The 24,760-nt window shown below is 40.1% G+C and overlaps 1 protein-coding gene and 1 long non-coding RNA gene across 5 annotated transcripts in view; one reads left to right on the plus strand and one right to left on the minus strand.

The window, feature by feature from the left end:
* Positions 1-3,683, minus strand: LOC134409835 (uncharacterized). Its single transcript, XR_010026217.1, has 2 exons — positions 3,559-3,683; positions 1-1,247 (listed from the first exon to the last, which is right to left on the minus strand). It is a non-coding gene; the product is annotated as an uncharacterized LOC134409835 (long non-coding RNA).
* GABPB1 (GA binding protein transcription factor subunit beta 1) overlaps positions 3,630-24,760 on the plus strand; it is a 26,023-nt gene continuing 4,892 nt past the window's right edge. Inside the window, exons 1-8 of one of the 4 annotated variants that reach the window (XM_063142783.1) lie at positions 3,630-3,712; positions 11,859-11,966; positions 13,575-13,742; positions 14,400-14,594; positions 15,607-15,754; positions 16,257-16,370; positions 20,372-20,557; positions 21,331-21,446. In XM_063142783.1, coding sequence (XP_062998853.1) covers positions 11,859-11,966; positions 13,575-13,742; positions 14,400-14,594; positions 15,607-15,754; positions 16,257-16,370; positions 20,372-20,557; positions 21,331-21,446 — 1,035 coding nt within the window. In that variant the 5' untranslated portion in view covers positions 3,630-3,712. The other 3 variants (XM_063142782.1, XM_063142785.1, XM_063142784.1) reach the window with 3 other exon arrangements.

Below are 24,760 nucleotides of genomic sequence, written 5' to 3' on the forward strand. Positions count from 1 at the left end.
TTTGTGGTAACAGAACACAAACTAAAGTTTATTGAAATTGAACAGATCTTTGGAATTTCAATTTAGATCAAACCTGCTTATTTTTATATTTAAGACAACAATCCCAAGTCCCTTACAGTCCTATCTCTTCTCACTCCTCACACACCAAACACTCTCAAGAAGCACAAGCCTCAGACACTCCACAAGAATAATCACTCAGACCAAACCAAACTACAATCCCCTCAGCCAAACTATTTATACTCCTCCCTCCCCCTTTCTCACAGCATCACTAGCCACACCCACTCAGTCAAATATTCTGCACTTGTTAGACATACAAATCCAGACATACCTAAGGGATAGAAAGGAGGGTATCGCCACAGGGGTACATATAGCAAGGCTGGAGAACTTTGGCCCCCAGGCTAAATCCAACCCTCTAGGGCCCCCAGGCTAAATCCAACCCTCTGGGGCCCCCAGGCTAAATCCAACCCTCTGGGCCCCCCAGGCCACACCATTTCCCCCAGCTTGACCCCCATTCCCCACAAACAATTGTTTGGTTTTTTCCTGACTTTTGTGCAGCTTCTTCCCATTTTAGGTTAAAATTACTCTAATGCTTAGTTATTGGAAGTAAGAGCTTGAAGCTACAATGTACTGTGTTTTCAGTTTCTTGGCTGCACGCTTTTTGCCCTCGGCTCTTGAGAGCTTCTCCAAAACTGAATTCAACCCTCAGGCTGAAAGAAGTTCTGCACCCTAGTGCAAGTAGAGGCCAAATGGCCATCTCTCAGGAGTGCTGGCACATTCCTGTACTGACCAGGGGGTTATCACCAATGTCCCTCCCTTGAGTCCCGCTCCAAACACCTCCATATTCCAGCCTGGAAGTTTCCACATTGCGTTGTTTTGTTAAGGTCTCTGCATGGTAGCAGTTGGTAGCGCTCTGTCCTCTTAGCAGGTGGTGGTATCTCAGGTTGATATTCTCGGTGGAAAGTTTCAGCTTTCAGCCCCATGAGTCAAGCTCTCCAAGGCTTGCTGATTTTGCCTTGTATCGTGGCACTACAACCTTTATGAAAAGATAAGGCAGATATCTGCATATCTCCAAAGTCTTTTGCTACATGTTTTCTCACTTGAGCAGCTTCATGGGAAGTTAACCAGGTTCATAGCTCTGTACCCCAAGTAAATGACCTACAGACTGTGTCGTTGATGATTCACTGTGAATGCTGCACCTCCCTCGATCTTCAAATTGTTCCATTGTTTTCTCACCACTAACAGGTTATCTGCAACAAAACCAAGAACTAATTAGTAACGTAACATCTGATAATACATTGTACAGTTTTATTAATTACATATATAGCAGTATCTCCCAGACCATTAATTAGTTGGGGTAAAGAAGTATCTACACTGCTGTAACTCATGGGAATATACCAGCCATAAAAAGGGAATTCCCCCAAGAACCTTCACAACATTATCCTGACATCTGTGGATCTCTCTTTAACTTGCCTACTTGAATCCTTGTATACCGACACTACAAGGTAATATTTGCCTGCCCTTTGCCTACAGCCTGAAATCCCTGCAGGAAATTCTTGTTTAGTTTTAAAGCAGCTATGATGTGACCACAAAGTATTCTGGGTCTTGTAGGAGAGGAGCTTACTGATGGTGGATGAAGTTTATATAAGTTGTAAATGCACACAAACCCTCCGAATATTGTATCTTTTGGGATGAGGACTTGTAAAAAACAAAAAGAGATGGCCATTTGGCCTCTACTTGCACTAGGGTGCAGAACTTCTTTCAGCCTGAGGGTTGAATTCAGTTTTGGAGAAGCTCTCAGGAGCCGAGGGCAAAAAGCGTGCATTGACTTCAACAGTTTTTCCCCCTAAATGCCATGCATAAGACCTGACAGCCTCAAAGGCAACCAGTTTTTGAACAGCCCTTAAATTTCCAATATTGGAGATAATACTGACCTGCTTTACAAAGGCTACTTACTGCAAGGGCCAGAGATTCTTACATATTTTTGCAAAAATAACCAATATATAGTACCTCAAACCACTCACAGCAGCATAAAATGCAGTTAGGTGCATTGGTCCATTATAATCCCACCAAAATAGTCATAATTGGGTTATTAGGACCACTTAAATGGTTATAAAAAGTAACCACCATCAGGCTGTACATTAATGCAAAAAGCGGTGTGGAAAGTAGTAAGGCGTGTTGTTTAACGTCCAGCCTGATGAAAACTTGACATATACAAAGTAGTGAAGAATCTTTTATCTGAGACATTTCACTAAGTGGTAACTTTTTTCATTGTTTGTTAAATGCACAAAATCATTTAACACTAATTCCAGATGAAAATACTAAGAGCTTAGAATGTAATAATAAAGTTACGAAAGAAAAATCGTAAGTAAGTAACAATAAAAGAATACTTTTATTAGATCCACTAAGGAGCCATGAAGTGAGCAAGCTTGTAAGTCAATTAACTCCCATCAGGCCAAATGTTAAGCAAAACAACCAACCCCAAAAGACACTCTAACCCTACATATTTTCTTAGCTGTTTTCAATTTGCTCTGTCTTTTTATTGCATTTATATGTTTTATAACTTTTATTGGATTTATGTTAAGTTTTATATATCTTTTAACTTGTCGTAAATTGTAGTATATGGTCAGAGTCCATGCTTAATTCGGAAAATAAACAAGACACCACCAAACTTTTTTTTTACCGCCCTTTTTAATTTAACACCCCAGCCTGACGACACTTACCTAACACCTAGTAATAGAACTATTGCTTTTGGATGTGTCCTAAGTACATTAGACGAGCAATCCTTTATACGTCCCAATGGGTTCATTTCCAGAAAAGTGGATATATGGGGCTGCACCCAACATTAGCCCTACACAGAGTAGGCCCATTGAAATGAATGGGACTTAAGTTGGATAATGCCCCACTGGGGTTTATATAGGATTGCACTGGAAATAACTTACTACACAAACTTTTAATACTACAACCCTATGCATGTCAACCCAGAATTCCAATTACCTTCAGCAGGGCTCACTCGCAGATAAACGGGTACAGAATTGAAGCTTATTATTATTTTATTACCACTATTCCTAGCGGGCATCTTAACCCTCTCGTCTCTTAACTCCTCTAACATCACGGGAGAGGAAACCCCGCTCCCTCAGAAAAGTGGCCGTTGAGCGCCACAGCTCTAGCCGCTGCTGCTCCCCTCCTGCTCCCGCTCCCTCCCCTTCCCTTCCCTTCAGGCGGGAAAAAAAATCGGCGATAGAACATGGCGGCTCCCTTTTTCGCCTCGGCTCCCCCGCCCTTCTTCCGGGATCTGCGCCTGCGCCGTCTGGCCTCGAATGCGTGTATCCTTCCGCCGATCCCCCCCCCTTTCTTTTGTCAGAGACCGTTTGTGCGATAAAATAATCCCGCGCCCCGATGAGGGGAAAAGCGCCCCTCAGGTCCACAGCTTCGGGGTACTCCGTTTCTCCAGGCGAGAGGATTTCTGAGGGGCAGGACCGCAGTGCGGTCTTCCCGGCGCCGCGCTCGCTCCCCCGCCTGCCCCTCCCCCGCGGGCCTCTCCTTCCTCTCGCGCCTCACCCGTCACGAGAGCGACCGCCTGTGTCCTTCCGCCAGGCGCGAGCGGGGACTTTTTTGTGGGGCTTTTGGGCGCCTATGAGAAGCGGCGGCGGCCTTCGGCGCCCCTGCTCGTCGTTCGTGTGGGCGGCGGCGACGGCTGGGCGCAGGCGGCACGGTAAGGGAGGTCTCCTCGCCTCCTCTTCTCTTCCTTTCCCCCCACCTCCAATGGCCGGGCCGGCCAAGCTTTTCCAGGTCAGTCCTCGCCTTTTTGTATAGGGCCCTTGTTACCGGATGTGGAAGTTGATCTCTTCTTCGCTGGTAAAAAATAATTCCACTTCCCCCGGAACCCGGCGCTTACCGCGGCTCCCTCCGCTCCTTCATGCGCCCAACCCAGCCAGGATTTCCTGTCGGGGAAAAGCGGGTCCGGGAGAGGCCTTCCGGGGATCTGACGCTCGGGGGCCTCCGCCTGAGGAAACAGGGCCGGCGGGGAGGAAGGGAAGCCTCTGGCTCCGTCTGAGGGGGAAAGGGAGGCTGAGGAGGGTGGGGGATGGGAAGGAGCCTTGCTTGGGGGGCGGAGGGGGGGGCATGTACACGTGCACGCGGCTTGCGCCCCCCTTCCCCATGTTAAGGCGTTCACACGTTTCCTTGGAGCCCGTGTTTCATCTCCCCGCGCCCCTCCTCCACCCCGGAGCATGCGCTGCCCCTCCACCCGCCTACTTCCAGAGACTTGCTGTTGTTTGGCTGTGAGCGTTAAGACTACTAGGCGGCCTGACCATTAACGAAGGCCTCTTTTTCCCCTGTGGGGTTGTGCACACCTGGTCCTGGGAAGTAAGCACCGTCCCAGGCTTGTTTCTGCCCGTGCACACTTGTTGGGGAGTTTAAAAAAACCAAAACTAAACACAGGGAAGTTTTACTTATGAGTAAAAGTCACGTAGGATAGGGATGCGCGGTTATTTGAGGGTAAGGCTGCAATCCTAAACGCAGTTATTAGGCATTGAACCCCGTGGGATTTACATCTTGATAAACATGCGTAAAATTGTGCTTTTAAGTCTAGCTGAAAGTCGGTGGGACGGACTAATGGGGGGAAAAACATGGTTGGGATCTGGCTGCTGAAGGGGATTGGCCTGCCAAGAAGAGATCCGCCTTTCTTCATGCTCTCATCGCCCAGCCTCCTGGAACAAGCAGGTCGCATTCGCACCTTTTGAATCCTTAATGCACACACTCCCAACTCATTGCATTCAGAGCCTACATGGGGGAGGGGAAAAAGATCCCTCAGCCTGCATCTTTGGGGAATGGCTGACGTGAGCAGCGTTTAGCCATAACAATGTCTTGTCTCATTGGAGTTCTGTTGATTAGACATCCCCTGGTTCTGTAGAGCCTCTTGGATTATACCTGTTTCATAGGGCGTGTAGTAATGTGACTACGGAACTACGGTATTCTTCCTTCTCCATAAAACATCCCTCTCTGTTTAGCTCCGTTAATAAGACAACAGTTTTGTCATGACTTGTAATAACTACCTCTCAACCATAATTAACAGATCACCCCCATGCCCCCCCCCAAAAGGGAGGACCTTAGCTCATTGGTAGAGCACATGCTTGCCTACAAAAGTTCCCAGGTTCAATCCTTGACATCTCTACTTAGACGGATCACGTGATGGGAAAGAGTGTTGCCTGTGATCCTGGACAACCTGCGTCTGAGAATAACCAAAACTGGGCTATATGGACAAATAGTTTGACCTGGTGTCAGTCAATTTCCTGTGTCCCTATGGTACTGGAGCCTCTTAACTTAATAATAAATAATTTCATGGAAGTCCAGTCAATGCACTTCTATCAGGTTACCAGAACAGGAGCCCTCTACTTGAGAATGTTTCTTTTTACATTTCGTTCTACAACCAGGGATCAAAACATGCGTCCAACCTTTCCATCCCTTTATAGGTTTTGTTTTATTGTACTTTGAGGTTGTAACTTTTTCTGGTTTGGATATATAGCTTAGGTCATTGATAAAGGCATGCTCATCTGAAGGTATACTGAGCAAGATACCTTTTTATGAGGATTGAATGTGGAGTGTAAATATGAAATTTAGTGTTTATATATTGTAGTCTTCCAAATATGTATTGGAAGTAGGGCCTGCTATTACAATCATTTGTACTGCCTGGCATCTCAGATGTTGGCCTTTATCCCTCTGTTTTGAGTGCTTAAAACTTTTACAAGATGGCAGACTGAAAGCTTTAACCACCATGGTTTAAGTTGTCATCCGAACAGGTCCACAATGACCTCATCAGATGACACGCGAAACCACGGTGATAAGGCATTTTGAACTAAACATTTTGGCTTAGCGTGTCGTGTGAGCCATTCCTAACCATGGTGGCTACATAACCATGGTTTAAACACACTTGCTAATTATTTGCTGCAAAAGGGTTAGTGGCCTAAGCATGGCTTAGTGTGTTGTCTGAACAGGCCCTTTGACAGTTTGGACAAAATGTCAAACCATAATTAAGCAAAAGCTGAAATGAAAGCTATCAAATTTCTCTCAGCCACGCAAGAAAGGGAGAGGGGAATGGGATTTTGTGAACCTTAGGCTCTGTCAGCCTGTGTTTATATGTGGATAGTGATATCTTAATCGTGATGTATGTATCTGGAGTTAGGCCATTGCTGGCTCAATAACATACAAACCTAAAATAAAGCTGTTAATTTAAATTGATGCTGTCTGGTTTTATTAATGATAATAGGGAACCAAAGCAATGCATCTGCCCCACACTAAGATTTTCTGATGAGCTATAACTAGCACAGTATCATCAATGAGTAGTTGTAATGAATTCCATGAGTTAAGCACCACATTTTAATACAGTGCTGAAATGAGACTTGGATCCATTACCTTAAAAGCTTCAAAGAAGTTGCGTGCACTTATGGTAGTATCTAAGTAACACAGCTGCTAATGAAAAGATAAACTCTTCAATCTGCTCTCAAATCATCCTTAAAATATGCACTGCCAAAAGCATTTCATAGACTTTCATACCATAAGATCCTGGGAACTCACAGAGCTGTTGTAAGAGACTTAAACATTTTCCTTTCTCTTTCAATTTACAAACATAAATACTTCTGCATCCCTAGAATTTGCCAGAGTATGTACAAACAACCTCCCCACTTTACTTCAAAAATTATAGGAACTCAACTGTCCAAATTTGCTTCTAGAGGGAATAGTTGTTTCTGTGTTGGAAACATGGATGCTATAGATAAGCTTTTTATTAACATTTGTATTCCACTTTAAGATTCAGAGTTTAAGTAATCTAGTCTATAAACATAGTAATACAGAGCTAAACATTCCTTAAACTGCGAAGTTTGTATTTGGTTGAATACATTATTTTGGGCTAGTGCTGTAAAAACATTTATTAGTTTCAATACAAATGCTACATCATGTCCTGTAAGGAAATAAATCACCTGCAGCTCAGTGATTGTGAATTTTGAATTAGCTCTGTACTTGAGAGCCTTTAAGGAGTTGCTCCCCAAATCTCTTTTAGGCTGTAATTGTAATAGGCTTACTAGGGAGTAAGTCCCACTGTTAATTAATTTAGCTTAGCTGCCCAACAGGAGAATGCTTATCCATTTGGGGTTATTTTATATTTGGAGTGCATGTAGAAGTAATAGAAAAATAAACTATTTAATCAAATTTAGTTTGATAATTTAAAAACTGTATAGTAAGTGCTCAAAGGACTTTATAACTTCACATAATTAAATGAAGATTCATTTCCAAAACCGAATTCAAAAAATTCTTGTTTAACAACCCTCTAATAGCAAAGTGGATGTCTATGTGCCAGTCAGTAAAACCGGATCACCCACACACAAAATGCAACTTTCTGCCATTTGAGAGCATACATATAAATTAATAAATACAGGAAAATAGTGGTTTGTCTCTACTCCCTAGAAGGTGGCAAATTCATGAAAAAACATGAGGAAGAGGACCGCATACACATGCTGTCCTCATGTTGCCCTATAAACATGGCAGGATAAGGGCAGGCATAAGCCCTAAGTTTACCTAATGGCCAGCTTGTTTCCCTTCTTTCTACAATGTGATGCAGGGAAAGAAATTGGGTTTGGGATGCATCCTTTGCAGTTTATATGGTCCTTGGGGGGGGGGAATTAGGATCAGAAGTGAAGGCCTTTCTCTGATCCTAATTAAAACTAAGTAAAACCCTATTTAAACTGCAGCGGGGGCAGAGCACCTACCAGTTTAATGATTTGAACTAGAGATGAATAGTCAATGGAAGTGCACTGTCAGGAAACCATACGCTACATATTCAACACCCTACACTGCTTCTTGCCCTTCCCTGAACCTGGGCAGTTTATCACTGTTGTGCTATAGAAGGGGAGGAGAGGTTTCTCCATTTTCCCCTGCCCCATGATTCCTTGCTGCACGGGTGGGAGAGCATATGTACTGGTATAACGCTATCTTGGTTGGTTGTAGAGGCCAATTATTGTAGGTATTTATTTGCTGATATGCATGAATTTCTGCCCTCTAGAGTCATTGCTCTAAGGGAGGGGTTTTATACGGATTGCATACAAATTAGTCCTAGCTTTAATTCTTTGTGCTATCAATTAGAAGGGTTTATTATTATTATTATAAAGGCCTTGGAAAAGTCATTGCCAGTTGCAATAGATACAGAACTATGTCCAAGGACCAATTGTCCAACTAAGTTTGTATGTAAGTTTGTATTTACACATCTGAAAAAAACGTGTAAAAAGGAATGGGTTGTAAAGGCCTTTTAAAATGCTGGGCACATATTTTTGGAAGTGTCTGTGTATTGTGTGACAGAAGCACCCCTTCACCAAAAAACCATGTACAAGCATTTACATGTTACATTTTTTCTCAATACTAAACTTTGATCATTCTGGTTCCTTGTTAGTGAGATAGGATCACCTACACTGCAAAGACTTCATACAGATCAGGAATATTATTTTAATGCTTAAAACACTTCAAGCTGCAGCCACTTGGAGGCAGCTATAGATTTGTTTCAAACAGGTCCTAGATTTTCATGTACTAGTCTTAACTTGTCAGATGCTCCTGATGCTGTTGCTGTAAATGGGATGATATGTCAGGAAAATAAAGATTGGATCTGATTCTTACATTCTTTTAATGACAGGCAGCAATGCCTATACCTTACCCTATCCTTTTCTTTTCAAATTTAGCTTGTAAATTTCTTCATACTAGAGAAATTCTGCCTTGTTTTCTCTCTCCAAAGTATTATGCAATCTGAAAGTGGTGTGTAGGAGAGCTCCGGCTATTGGGTGGTATAGAAATGCAATAAATAAATAGGAATAATAGATAAGGACTCTAGTCTTCCTCACATGAAAGTTTTAAGCTGTCTTTAAGCACCCGGGAAAATCCATTTCAGTCAGACTTCCTTCCAGTTTTATGTAGCTCATTCAGAAGCACAACATAAGAAAAGACTCCTTCCATTCACTTGAGCTCCTTAAAACCATGGATACTAAAAGCAATAGTGATACTAAGTGAATTGTGTGACCTTCTAATAGATGACAAGTATAGCAACACATCTCAATAGTCTAAAGTAAAGAGAGGGAATGACACTACTGTGGACCAAGTTCCCAAAACCTAGCAAATAAAAACATTGCTAATTCAACTTCCTAAATGAAATAATTTAAATAAATTTAAATTAAATTCAGCAGTCATGTGATATATATATTTTTTACTAACCAGTTGCTATGGTGTTAATACTGCATTGCTGTAGAAAATTTGTCAAAGTAGTTCTCCACTAGATGGCCCCATAAATATTACGGTTGATTGTAAGAAAGCGTAGCTCCAATGAAGTCAATTAGAAATGTAATACTTGACTATACACTAACAAAATCAGATTAAGTATTGATCACTGTGGGAACAGAAACCAGGGTGAATTTCTTAGCACATTGAATATTTTATTTGGATTTCTAGTCTGCTCCCCTCTGGAAGCTTGAGTAGGTTATATATCAAATGAAGTGTAAATTTAAAAGTATGTCATCACCCACATCAATTTATAATTACTACCCTGGTCATCACAATGCAGCACAAATAAAAATGTTGCAGAGTCCTTTGAAAAATGCTCCAATAAATGCTAGATTCCATAATTGTGAAGTAATCTTTAAAGATATCTTATTATGTCTCTTAGAATCAAGGTGGCATTGTTGGCACTAGTGATTACAATGTTGTTGCAGGATCAAAAACCTTTCAGTTTTGTAGAGGCCCAAACCATTCAGGGCTTTATATATAAAATCAGCTTTGTGTTTGGAAGACAATAGCAGGTAATGAAGATGTCGGAACATTTCTGTAATATGCTCAAATCAGTGTGTTTTGTTCCAATTTAAATTTCTGGACAGTTTTCAAGCAAAGCTTTGTGAGTGAAAAGGCCTCACTTTTGCAGCCAAAGAAAGTTGTGCAAACCACTCAAGTCACTGCAACAACCTCAAGATTTAGGAGCATCCCAAAATTGTGAACCTGAATGGCCAGGGGCAATGGGAGTTGCTAGGCGTATCCAGATTCACCTGGTTCAACTGGCCTGGGTTCAATTTCATTCATTGTCTTGCTGTAGCTGGACAATTTGTAGGCTTTGAGGGCTTGGATCTGATGGAAAGGTGAGACAAGAGTTGAGTATTGTCAGCATGCTGATGCACTTGTGGTTGTTTGCCCAATCATCTGACGGGTGAACTAAACAAACCACAGTGCATGACTCGTAACCTGTCATGGGCTAGTGTTTTGGGTAAATGTGCCATAGTGTGTAACCTTGTAAGTCTTCACAGTTTAACTTTGGTATGTGGGAGTTTGAACTAAGTAGTTCTGTTATTCTTAATTGTTTATATAACTCTGATGCAGCTGAACCTTATACATGTTTACATGGAAATAAGTCTCTCTAAATTTGGTTGGACTTAATCCCAAGTAAGTGTTCATTTTAATGAAAAAGTTAGTTTTTGTTTCTCCACTCATTATCCTTGTAGGAATCCTCTAAAGTTGGATGATTACTGCAACCATTTTATACACTGGAAGATGAGGCTGAGCGTGACTTTGCCAAAGAACACCTAGTAAATCCATAACTGGCCGACCAGGCTGCCAGGATGGCTACACAACTTTCCATTAGTCACGCAGTAATTGTATCTCCAGGTTCAAATCCAAAGTGATTCTATAGTGGAAAAAAACATGGGAAAGCAGATCAGCAGTACACACTTTGAACTCAAACTATGATCATGATAAAATGTATTTCTCAAAAACTATAGTAGGAAGCTTTTCTGTTTCAGATAGAAATTGGCCATAGGGTCCAATTGTTTCGTTTTTCTAAAATCACTCAAAGCTGCTTTTTTTAAAAAAAGGGAGAACAAAAAAACAGTAAAACAAAGCCACAATAAATAAATAAAAAGTTACTGCAAAATGGTAATTAGAAGCAGTTGAACGCTCACAAAGAAAGCTGGACAGAGACAAACATCCCTTGACTTTGGTAGGTAAAACATTCCAAAGCAAAGGGGTTACTATGGTTAAAGCCCTACTCCTAGCTGTCATTGTCTTAATCTGACTTAAAGAAGGTGCGACAGAGCATGAACTCCCAACCACCACTTAAAGGCTGCGGTGCCATAAAACCCCTAATCTACCTACTCTGCCTACTTATCAACAAAATATATGGTTGTTATAGGTTTAGAATGCACTTCTTCATTTAGCCATTATATCACTAGAGCATGCAACATCACAGTATATGTAAGAGACTCACCTAAAAGCTACAACTGCTGTTTTGCTATCCTGGAGCCTACTAAGCAAGAAATATATATATGCTTAAAAACAAAGACATCCTTATAAAATAATATCTCCAGGTTCTCATGAGGCCAAACTGTGTTTTTTTGGGAATGCAGTGGGAATGAGTCTGCATGCTGGTGCCCACCTGCTCACTTCCACTGTGATATCCCAGTGACACTGAATCCCTGGGTTGTTTACGTGATGTCTGAACCTGGAACTCTTGACAATCCAGGTTAGAACTTTGGGTTGTTCATCCCCCAAAAACCCAGAGTTGGATATCATGTTATCCATCATGTTATCGAGCACTCATGCATGTGGAAAACCAGCTGACATGCTCCTGCTGCATTTCCAACAAGCCACAGTTGTTCACAATGTGTGAGCCATATATTCTGGGATTGAGATGATGATGATTTTATTAAAGATTTATATACTGCTTACCATATATTTAAAAAAATATCCCTAAGCAGTTATATTCCGTAGTGACATTTTAAACAAACATTTGTCTTGCGCAAACGTTGAATGAACCTAATTCTTTTTCATCTGATATATTTTGCTAGATGTCCCTGGTAGATTTGGGAAAGAAGCTTTTAGAAGCTGCACGAGCAGGACAAGATGACGAAGTTCGCATTTTGATGGCCAATGGTGCGCCTTTTACTACAGACTGGGTAACAATAACACCTTATTTAAATTGCATTTTTGGTTTTATGTTTTTGCATACCTTTGTGAGATTCACTTTGAATTAATTGTTGTTTGTGACAAAGTGCTATGTATAGTGAACGAATGCAATTCCTGTGACAAGGACAAGTTCTGCTTGGTCAGTCTAGCTTCTAAATTTATCAGGCATTGCCCACAGGGTTTTAAGCTTATCAAAAGGGAAATCATAATTTTTACAAATAAAATTGTGATTTATGATAACAACAACAGGTCTCCTAGGGCACAATCCTATGCATGCTTAGACAGAAAAAAGTCCTAGAACTCCCAGAATTCCTCAGCCAACATGGGGAATGAGTTGTAGATTTTTTTGTCTTTCTAAATGTGCATATGATTACACATTTAGTCACTATGTTGCACCACTTCACTGTTCCAAATTTCATGTATGATAGAATCACGAATATGCAAAATACAGTCAGTTTTATTTATAATTCCATTTATATCAAGTCATAACTTCCCTAACTTTTGCCTGCAACTTTTGATACTTACATTTCAGCTAAAGGACTTTAGTGTCATGTTCAGACTAAATTGTTGCAAGGATTTTGATGACATTTCACTCAGTTTATGTGTTGTTGTTGTTTTTACATTGGCATTATGCTTTTGACCTGTAAAATAATTGGCTGTGTTTGCACAAAACGATAAGGCAGAGTTCCAGAGAATCCTGGCTTAGGGTGCTGAAACATCATTACGCCCTGAGTGATCGCTCTCATTTGGCTTCTCCCACTTGCGTGAGAGGCATCAGTAACCAGAAACTCAACAACAAGAAAAAGCTTAGCATTACATCAGAACCAGATTCCTGGCTTGTTGCTCTCCTAACAAGCCAGGAATCAGAAGCCAATTTCAAACCCTGGCTTCAGTTTCTGGCTTGTTAAGGGGAGCAACAAACCAGTTTGGATAGAATGTTAGGCAGTGGGTGTCATCATGCTGACTCATGAACAATAAGCCAATTGTGGCTTATCGTTTTGTGCAAGTATATAGCTTTCTGAGATGGAATATGAGATCATCATTGTGGTTGTGAAACTTAGGCTTCAAAGTAATGCTGATTATAGTATTTGTCTGACCACATTTATTTAAATGTTCAAGGCTTGTCTATATACCTTACAGAAACATGAATCATTAATTAAAAGCAAAAAGCACAACATTGTATAATCTTCCTATGTATTGCTTAACTATGTATTAGTCAGGATATTCATGAATTCAGAGATGGAGTAGAAGCTATATGAATAAGAAGGATCTTCACTCTATGTTTTGATGAACAGTGGAGGAAAGACTAGTGATTTTAAAGCCAAAAGTTTGGAAGAGCTGGATGTATGTGAACTTAATGAAAACAGCTCTGTGCACACACATTTCCATAAGATCACAGGAACATGTAGAAAATTCTCTGTTTAAAAGTTTATGGTACTCAGAATAGATGATAGTATTTTTACACATCATTAAATTAAGGGAAGATAACATGCAAATGTTGTGTGTACTCAAGATTTGACTAGTAGTGCAACAGGGATAGAAGGAAAGTCTTGCATACTAATTTTTATTAACTATCTACTTCATATACCATGTTGCAGTTGGGAACATCTCCACTTCATCTAGCAGCGCAATACGGGCACTATTCAACCACTGAAGTGTTACTTCGAGCTGGTGTAAGCCGGGATGCCAGGACCAAAGTGGACAGAACTCCATTGCATATGGCAGCTTCTGAAGGCCATGCAAGCATAGTAGAAGTTTTACTTAAGGTAACTCCATTTTGTACTAACTGTACAAAGGCTGAAATAGAATTTAATTACTAGCTGACATGACTATGATTTTTCATTATCACAGTGGCATCTAAAGGAGGTTTTCAAAGCATTGCTGGATTTCATCTGGAGGGCCACACGTTGCCCGCCCTTGATTTAAATGGTATATGTTCCTAAAAAAAAGTGTATTTTAAAAACCAATACCACCTATCAATTCCAGTCCCAATTTTCTAATTTGAACATTTGGCAAGGCAAGTTGTAACATAATTATCAGTCTATTCCCTGCGTCTCCACACTGAAATTGCTTTATTTCACTATCTCCAAATCCTTTGGCATCAGTCCAAAATCCTTTCTTTAAAAATACCATAAAAATTGGGAAAGCTTGGGCCAAAACCCTAGCCCCTCTTACACTCCCCCACCCCCACAGCTCAATCTCATTGTAGCCCACCCTTTATTTTCCAATCCTAGTAGTACTCTAAATACAAGGAATAAAAACCATGTGGAATCTTTAGACTTTTTATTAGAGAAGGGGAAAGTATTATTTATCACCAAAATGTGACATGAGGTTAGTGAAATGGTAGCAGGCATGGAAGTAGGTGTTAGATTGGCTGTGACTTTTAAAACTGGTTTGATCTAGTTTGGGTTTTTTGTTTATAGCATGGTGCTGACGTCAATGCAAAAGACATGCTGAAGATGACTGCTCTTCATTGGGCCACAGAACACAATCATCAGGAAGTAGTGGAACTCTTAATAAAGTATGGTGCAGATGTCCATACGCAGAGTAAATTTTGCAAAACGGCATTAGATATTGCTTTAGACAATGGATTCGAAGACCTGGGAGAAATACTACAGGTAACTCAAAACCCACTTCCATAAAGCCTTTCCTAGACCTCCATAGCCTCACCTTTTCTGTGTAATTTGTTGTCTGTTAAGTATCCCCTATTCCATTGTCACTGCTTCTTCATCACACAATGCTCCCCCTTCCCTTTGGCCTGTATCTGATTTTAGTAAACCTCCTTCTCCCTCCCCACCCACCGGCAGGGAATCTGTTACCGTCATATTCTGTATAGTTTCTGGAAGGCTCTCTTAGCGTTGAATATATTTTAATGAGTAGCAACAGTTGCTATATATCAGCTGTAGTTTTGATGAAGTCCTTGGTGGCTATCCTCATAATCTGCTTAAATTCCATTGGCTTCAATGAGATTTGAGCAATCTAGATGTGTAAACATTTGCAGCTTTGGCAACTACAGAATATTCTAATAACAGGTTAGATACTCTCCTTTCAGTCTGTACATGAAGAAGTATTAATACTTATGCTCATACTGGAAGAAACTTATGTTTAATACTTCTGTTCCTACAAATCAAATAAAACGGTATTGCAATCTCTTCTGAGGTAATTGTCTACAACTCCTATGCCAATACTAAATGATAGTATTAATGCCTTGAATGGGTTTCTGGCCTTTTTAGTTTTATTATGTTGAGACATTCCTTAATTGATTTAAGTGAGCAGCAAAATTCCCACACATTTTAGTGTTTGTGTGTGTGTGTTCTAAATAGATTTGGCTTCCTTGGTTTTTTAAACCTAGTATCCAAAGAAGAATCTCAAAGAGATACTTGTGGACTGATTACCACTATTCTTCTGCTAGATCATCTTGCTCCCACAAGATTCCTGTCTACCAAGCCTTTGCTTGGCTGGCAGTGCATGCTCTCCTCTTTCACAAAGTCCCTTGATGAAGTATGTCTAATTTCTGAATGTCTGCTTTATCTGCTGTGGACCATATGGACACTATTCTATCTTAATAAAATGTGTTTTTCCCCAAATGAATGTGGAGAAAATATGTTATTGTTATCTTTTGTGTCATAGATTGCAATGCAGAACCAAATCAACACAAACCCAGAAAGTCCCGACACTGTGACAATACATGCAGCAACGCCACAATTCATCATTGGACCTGGCGGGGTAGTGAACCTAACAGGTCTGGTATCTTCTGCACATACATCAAATAGAGCAGGTATTTAGATGCACAGGGGGTTGTAAATGACTTGCTCATTCTATTAATCACCCTATTAAGCTATTGGGAATAAAATAATGGTAAGGTTACAGCAAGGGCATTGTTTCTTCTTCTGTTGTTGTTTTTGTCTCCTGAATCTCCCGTTCTCGGAATAGCAGTTCAGATTGTGATAAATGATTTTAAAATTGCCTAAACCTTGGCTTTGTAATTGCCATTTTGGCTTGAAGGGATTCCTTGCAGATTCAGAAAATTACAGTGAAAGTGTGGCGCTTGGCTAGTTATTTCAATACAGGTTATAGCTTCACCCATGCAGAGAAATGTGTAGATGAAATGAAGCCAAGTACTGAAATGGCTGGGAAGTCTGCTTGTGTAGGAGCTATCGAATCACATGTCAGGCTCTGGATCTGGAGACAAGATGACATTCTCGCATATTATATGAAAGGAATATTTGTGTAAGCTTCTTAAGTGGTTTGTGGGTTGACTTCATATTTTCTCTTTGTAGATGACACAGGAGTGTCTGCTGTTCAGTTTGGTAATTCCTCAACTTCAGTATTGGCAACTTTGGCTGCCTTAGCAGAAGCTTCAGCTCCGCTGTCCAACTCATCAGAAACACCAGGTAAGAAAAAAGAAAATTATTTGCATGGATTCCATTTTAATTAATAGTAATATTTAAAAAAACAAACAAACATAAGAAAACAATGCACATTCAATTCACAGTTAGGTTTTCAGCATTCTTGCGATGCCCTATTTAGTCACAAATTTGTTTTTTAAGTTTTATACTTTGGCCCTTACACTGCCTCTGGGAAACCTCAGTATTATCTTCAAAAATAGTTTTGCCAAGCCTCTTTATCCGAGAGAACAGAGAAATCAAACTTAGATGAAAACAGAGAAAAGCACTGAAGTTTCTTCCAAGGCAAATCAACACTGGCACTACTGTGACCTCTGAACTTGATACCTCAAGCTATGTGGTTGTGCCTCCAATGAGAGGTCCCCTTTGTCTCCTTGTGCAACCTATAGACAGGGATTAGACCCCTAAACAAAGTAAGGATTGCTTTAGCCTTGGCTTCTCTCATTAGTTGCCGCTAATGAATGCATCAACAATTCAACCTATTCTCTCCCCCAACAAGCTATAGGAAAAGGACACAGTACCAACTAAAGAGCCACTGAGGGAGGATGCATATCAAACTGCCTTCATCTGTTTTTAAAAAGGGTTTAGACATCTGCCCATCTCATTTTAGATTGGTCTCCTTGTACCACAGGAGGGAAATAGGCGTACTTTCCTGTTTTTCCAAAATTCTTTTTAGAGAAGTTCTATACTTGTGATATACTGGCCGCGGAGGTTATAATAGATTGTTTGGCCTGTTTAAACAGGACAGTAGAACCATCGGGGTTTCTTTACTGAAAAGACCAGTTGTTCAGGGTTTCTACAGTCAAAACTGTACTGTTTGTTTTATATTTTGAATGGTTTTGATGGTTTTAATTTTTGTAAACCACCCAGAGAGCTTGGCTATTGGGCAGTATAAAAATGCAATAATAAATAAATAAATTTATATATTATTTCTTTAAAGCATTTTTACTTCATTCTTCAGATGAGTAGACTCCCAGAGCGGCTTACATACGATCAGTAAAAACAAGATAGTCCCTGACCACAGACTTGCAGCTGGGAAAGGTGGCACAATTGGGTTGCCCCACTCTGCCCGCCAAACAGCTTTTTTTTATGCTGCAATCTTATACACAGTCCTATGCAATATTTGCATTGCAATTCTGTATGCACTCACCTAGGAGTATGTTAAACTAAATGCAGCTTACTTCTGAGTAGACTTGTATGGGATTGTGCTGTTGTTTATTTAAGTCAGTTTCTATTCTGCCCCTTCCCCGGGGCAGATAACAGCAGTTAAAAATAAAACGATGCATAATCGAAACAAACTCAAATAATTAAAGTTATCTAAAGTGCCGAATGCCAGTCTAAAAGGAGAAGTTTAATAGCTCCTCTGGAAAGTTTACAGACTGGACTTTTAGGGCAAAGAAATTCAATACTTTGGTGCTACCCGAGAATACGTCTCTGTATGCCCTTGCTGTCCAAACATGGCACATGAATGGTGCAGTTAAGAAGAGTTCTCAGTTGATCTTGATGGTCATGTTAGTATAAAGAACAGAAGGTGTCTCTGAGGTATATAGGGTCCAAACATTCCAGGCTTTATATCTATTTTCAACCATGGTTACTTAAGGACACACTTCTATGTATGTTTAGACAGAAAAAAAATGTCCTACAAACATGCCGCCTGAGGAATACTGGGAATTGTAAGACCTTTTTTTGTCTAAACATGCATAGGATTGCACTCTAAGTGTATTAAGATTATTTTAAGTTTTTTTTAAAAGGGGCTTCAGTATATTTGTATGCATCTGTCACGGCATAATTTACTTCTCTTCTGCAACATATCTGAAAAATGTAAACATAATTATTAGAATAATTCCCCCAATACTCAGAAGGCAATAATTTGAGTAGAAATGTCATTGTAAATAGGAATGTAATTAATGGCAAAGATGAAAGCTCCTGTCTGATGTTTGACATTTCTGACATAAATCATACACTATAGTTTTAGATAGAAAGCCTTCTGGTGTCTATCCCGGTTTTTTTTTTATGAACTTCAAAGCTCCTGATTTCAGTATAACACTGCTTGAATGTAAATGTAGCTGCTTGAATTGAATCTGCTCATGATACTTTTTGTGCCTCACCGTTTCATTGACTTGTAATGGTCTATCTCTGGTTAAAACCAAAAAGCGGCAGCATAGATGGAGCCTGCTTAATGATAGTTTAGAGGGTGAATATATATCCAGATACTGGAAAAATATTGCTGACTATTGACATTTTCTAAAGGTCAGATAAGACTTACTCAATATAATTGAGATTTGAAGTATCACTAGCCCATGAGCAAGCTCCCTAAATTTTGAAATCTTCAGCAAGAGCATCCTTTTGTCTCAGCTGAAACCTTAGGGCTATTTGAGATCAGTGGCAGAATTCCTGAGCTGGGTCAACACTTCGGCCATCCTTCTGCAAGAGAGAGGAATCACTTTAAAAGAATGAGGTTACGTTTTCCTTCATAAACTCTCAAGAGTACTAGTTATTTTTAACTAGTATGTTAAAAACTAGTTACAGACTGAATGTTTATATATGCATGCATATGTACATACTAGTACATGCAACATACAACATCAGAAAGGTTGAGGTTTGCCATAGCAAGTTCCATTTTGAATCTGAGACTTTTTCAAGTGGGTGAAGTGCCACCTTCTCCTTAAGCAGTCTGACTCTGTATCCTCTGCAAGATATCTTTAAAAAGTTGCATTAAACACAAGCTTTTCCCTATAAACCTCTCTCTTTTTCAAAGTAAAAAGATGATTTGGAGAAACAAACTTTGTTCCAACACAAACTTGACTACTGAACTAATATTTTACCAGTTTAGTAATCTGCGGTTCTCTTAGCCATCCTATCCCTATCTTATACTGTCTTTGCTGCTCATATATGTAAGCAAAAAACTGATGGCGGTTCACATAGCCATTTGCCTTAAAATAAGCTGTTATAATGCTTTATAGCTTCCAACAAGAAGACTTAAAACATTGGTTGGTTAGTATCTTGGACTATGTGTGTTTCAAATTCCAACTTTCTACCTGTTGAGGAAGTACCCCAACAGTTAAATGTACTCCATCAGTCAGCCAGTGCAGCTAAAGCATCTCTCTCTATACTAGTAAATCCAGTTGGCTTTATTTCAGGCACTTCCTTGCAAACTGAGAATCAATATATTGTTTTGCATTAGTCATGTCACTCATTCGAATTAAGAAAATTGTATGAAGATGCAATCCTGTCCATGTTTAGCCCTGCAACTCCCAGCATTCCCCAGCCAGCTTTTGGTGCTACCTGAGAAAGCTCTCTGTATGCCCTTACTGTCCAAACATGGCGCATGAATCAAGGACTTTTTTTCTATCTAAACTTGCATAGGGCTGCACCTTAAAAAGTCGTTCCCCCCACCCCCCGAACAGTTACAGCTATTTTTGGTAGTGTAATCATAGGCTTATAAAACTTGGTCACATCCTGAATATGAAAAAAGTGCTTTAACTGCTCTGGTGACACAACTATCAAACAAACTGTATTTTAATTGTAGGCAAATCAATGGGATTTGAAGGCAAGCTGTTTAGATTCTGAAAGTACTAGATCCTTCATTCCTTCTATTTCTGATGTTCAGGCATAAGACAGCACCTATGTAGCTAAAGTGGCAACATCTGTGTACAAGTATCAGGGGAATTGAGAAAACCCCAATTCTGCAAAAGTACGAAAAATATTTAGGGGGAAAAAGCCAGGGGGGTAGGTGGGATTAGCCCAATGAGAACTGAGCCAATGGCCATGGAATGCTGACTGACTACTGACATGGGAAGAAATGGAAAAATGGTGGGAGGTGGACTCAAATGGGGTATCCTGGAGAAGCGCACAGCTGACTGACTGGAACAGTGAGCAGGAGCACTCCACATTGTAACGTTTTGTTGCAGGCTCCATTGGTAATTTCTAAAAGCAATCTTGTTGATGAATACCCTGATTGCTTGTATACTTTTTTATTTATTTAACAGTTGTGGCAACGGAAGAAGTAGTGACTGCAGAATCTGTGGACGGTGCAATTCAGCAAGTTGTCAGTTCTGGAGGTCAGCAAGTTATTACCATAGTAACTGACGGCATTCAGCTTGGAAACCTCCATTCCATTCCAACCAGTGGAATGGGTCAGCCTATTATTGTGACCATGCCAGATGGGCAGCAAGGTGAGTGGAAAGCAAGAGGTAAAGTGAGGGCTCTAAATCCTCTTTTGAAAAAAGAATATAAACATTTCCAATATGAACCTACCTGTTCATTGAAGCAATCATCTGTTCCAGGTGATCCTGCCTTTGGAGGTTTGGCAGGTACAAGCCCTTCTCTGTATTAGCACCCTGATTATGAAATACCCTCTCCAGAGATACTGTTCAGTAACTATCCTCCTTTTAGGCACCAAGTTAAAGCCATTGTGTTGGGCAGTAACATGATTTTTGTCATTTGTTATCTGCCTGTTTTGCAGCTGCTAAATCTGTTACTGTTTTGTATGTGTTTTAGATAGATTTCAGTGGATGTTATTTGATATTACCTTATTTTGGATTGTAAACCACCTTGAAGCCCTTGCAGGGGGAAAGTATGGGATACCACGTTTATAATGACAGGGTTACCACAGCTTGTTGTTTCACTCGACCTGACAGTTGTTAAATTTAACTATGGTTTATTTGAAAGAAACAGCCATGGGTGATGAAGCTGAATTCTTTCAACAAAAAGAAGTCAGCTTCAGCTGTCATGCTAAACTGTAGTTAATCAACAATGAAAACCGGAGTCCCGATCGCTAGGAAACTTTTGGCTGTGCTGGAAAAGAGTTGGGCAGGGGAGGGGAAAGTGCTTAAGCGTGAGGCTTGCTGTAGCCCATTCCCATCTCAATAAACCATGGTTTGTCATAACATCCAAACACAGCCAACCTAATCTTCATATTTTTGACACAAATTTATTCTAATTCAAGTACTTACAGTACCGGCAACAGACATTGCTGAAGAAACGGTGATCAGTGAAGAGCCTCCAATGAAGAGACAATGTATTGAGATAATTGAAAATCGGGTGCAGTCTGCAGAAATAGAAGTAAGAAATCTGTTAGCTGAGATGTTTTATGCAGATTTTCTAAACTGAATATTAATAGTTACAGTTTTTTGTGCCACCCCAAAATAAGGAATTTCCGTTATATGTTTGTCTCTAATATATATGATATAAATGTTTACTACAAATGTCCCATCACATGTGGTTTGATGGCTGGAAGTATAATCTCACAGTTCCTAGGTAACTACCCAGGAAGTGTAAAAGGAGAAGCCAAGAAAAAATATATTTAATTTTGGATAAACTAATTTTAGTGCAATTGTTATTAGCTCAAAAGTGAAATAATGTAATTGCTATGCATAAAAGTACTAAAGGTTTGGTATAAAATGTTTAATAGATTCTAAAGAGGTTTCTTGTTTAAAATCAGGATGTTCTTGAACCCGCCTGTATTTCTATACCAGCAGCTTTAACTCCATTTTCAACTTTATTTTGATCAAAAGTCTACCTACACCACAACTGTTATGGTAATGTTAGGTCATTGTTATTTTCAAAATTCTGTATTGTATTCAATACCATTTTGTGCCTTGGAAGACTGCATTACGCTGATTCAGTAATTATGTTTAGATAGCCTATTTATTCTGTTATTTCTCTTAATGTGGTGTCAGATAAAGTACCTTCGTTGTTCTGAAGTATGAGTTTTAGTGCAGGATTTTCTTACTGCAATTTTTTAATGTGGGAACGTTTTTACACTTACAATAAAAATGCAGGATTCTGTTTACACATTAAATATTAGTCTTGAATTTTTGTTATTTTAAAAATAAGCTTATCAGACATAATATTTGAGTGTTCTTTGTAGTTGAGCCGCAACAAGAATTAGCTGGATGTTAAAAAGACCACTGTATACTTGAATGTCATTTGAAGCTTGCATTTTGAATGCACTATGGATCTGGAGCATTCCTAGACTCAGAACAAGGCAACTCCTGCCTGTGAGATGCTCAACGTTGTCACTAAGGTGACGTCTACATCAGAGAGCGCTATTATTAATACCCGTGTTGCTTTCTGACTCGAATCATGTGTCCTTCTTGGTGAGATAAATAGCATGCTGGTTTTAGGTATACATAGAAAGTTCTATTTTTATTATTAGAGTGGTACATTGCAAACTGTGTACACAATACGTTACAGAGGAAAAATGAGCAAAAAAATATAAACCACTGGGCCCTGCCCTGAATAGCTTGCAATCCATATTTTGACGATGGCGAAGACAAGCAAAGAGGGGAGCAAGGAGAAGCGAGGATAACTAGGGATGGTTATGAGCGAATGCATCATTAGACTTGGGCCCTTTCTACACCTAAGGATTATCCCAGGCAAATGGAGGGATTGTCCCTGCCTGCTCCCGGGATTCCATGTGTGTCATTTGGCTGCACAGGGATGATGCCGAGACAATCCCGGGACATAGGCATGGTCTAGCCATGCCCTTTGTTTTGGTGGGGGATGAGGACCAGGATTAAGCCAAGGGCTTGCCAGAGAAAGTGGATTTTGAAAAGGGATTTCAAGGACAAGAAGTGGCACTGCATGATTGTTGAAGGTGGGAGACCTAAGTGAGAAAGAATGCTCAGAACTATTGGGAAGCAGGAGACCTCAGGAAGTTAGAAGAGCAGTCTGACTAGCAGTTAGTTATTAGGTACCTAATTGCTGTTGTTTTGCATATTGGTGCACAATTCAAGTGGGTGATATGAAAACTGACAGCAATGGAGAAAGGGTCCGGAACACGGGAAAAGGAACTGCATCTCTAAAACTGTATGTAAGGTGGACTTAGGCTGCAGTCTTGAAGATACTTACGCAGAAGTAAATCTTGTAAGATCAATGAGGCTTACTTCGAAGTAAACATAGTAAATACGTTGTAAGCTAAAGGAGATATTAGTGGGAAGGGGAATGAGGTTATTTTTTAAAATTCCCATTTCATTTCAGCAAAGCAGTATATATAGATGGACAGTGCCTTTTATTTTAGTACTACCTAGTGATTAAAGTGGAAACCATGCCTGAAATTAGCTTATTTATAAAAACATGGATTACTTAAAAAAAAGAGAAGCTTTTATTTGTATAAGGACCAGAACAAAGCTATTTCCTAGGCAATTATTTTTAATAAGGCAGAAATGCTGCCTTTTCCATCATGGAAGATGGCAGCATTTCATGTGCTGAGGGTTTGTGTTCCCCCCCAAAATTGATCTGGGATATTTTGTAGGATGGAGAAAATACAACTTGCTTTGAACTCAAGTATTTTTCTTGACCCTGAAACAAATAAAAGTAGAGAAGGTGGGTTGAATCAGCAGTTGACTTTCTGAATGATGTAAAATTAAAAATCCAATCAAGACACAATTTAAGCAGGGTCCTTTGGAGAAATAGATTTAAATTAAAGGCCAAGGCTAAAACTCATGAATGATGTATTTTTCAAGTAAGAATATTAGCAGAGCACCAAAGATCATAGCAACAGATAATAGTCCTCCTGCAGCACAGAAAACCTTTACATAACTTTTTAAAATAATTGTGTTACGTGTGAGGTTTTGAGCCTCTTCATGTTGAAATGTGAAATTAATTTTATCTTTGGTGGGAACAGAATCAAGCCTAATTTTTTTGTTAGAGCGTAGCCTTACAGCAGTAGTTTTCTATCAATAGGTCTCCTTCCTCTCTCTCTCTCTCTCTCTCTCTCTCTCTCTCTCATATGTCTTCCTAAAATGTACAGTACCCTGTGCCAAGAGGCAGCTCACCCATCTATCAAAACTCTAAATTAAGTCTCGTGAGGCTTTGCTCTGCCTTCCTTCACAGTTTTATGTATGGCCACAGCTAGACCTAAGGTTTATCCTGGGATCATCCAGGGCTCACCCCTGCCTGAGCACTGGATCCCCTGTGTGTCACCTAGATGAACAGGTTTGACCCCTGGATGATCCAGGGATAAACCTTAGGTCTAGCTATGGCCCATGTCACTCTAGTTCTCTAGGTGATGGGCTGGAGATGCCTAGATAGACTGGCCCATTCCCATTGGTATAGGGCAGTTCTGATGTCACAGGTTATACACATCATATGGAAGCAAGTAGTTTCACCCATGGGCCACTTTGAATTGGGAATAAGATGGGGATGATGAGACAGAGGTGTGAGAGTAAGAGGAGAATTTTTCATCTCGCTCCAGTCTTTCCCCCCCACCCTCCCTGCTTCCTTGGTCTGAAACACATGAGCAAAACCGTCCTTCTCCCTCATGCCAGGGCTCAGTCTGTCCCTCACACACCATTTTTTTCTGGAGGGAGTGCAGAATGGAGGGGAAAACACAAGATGGGTGGGTGGATAGACAGCACCCACTGAAAGCAAGT

This window comes from Elgaria multicarinata, chromosome 16, assembly GCF_023053635.1.
Source record: "Elgaria multicarinata webbii isolate HBS135686 ecotype San Diego chromosome 16, rElgMul1.1.pri, whole genome shotgun sequence".
NCBI classification, from domain to species: Eukaryota; Metazoa; Chordata; class Lepidosauria; order Squamata; family Anguidae; genus Elgaria; species Elgaria multicarinata.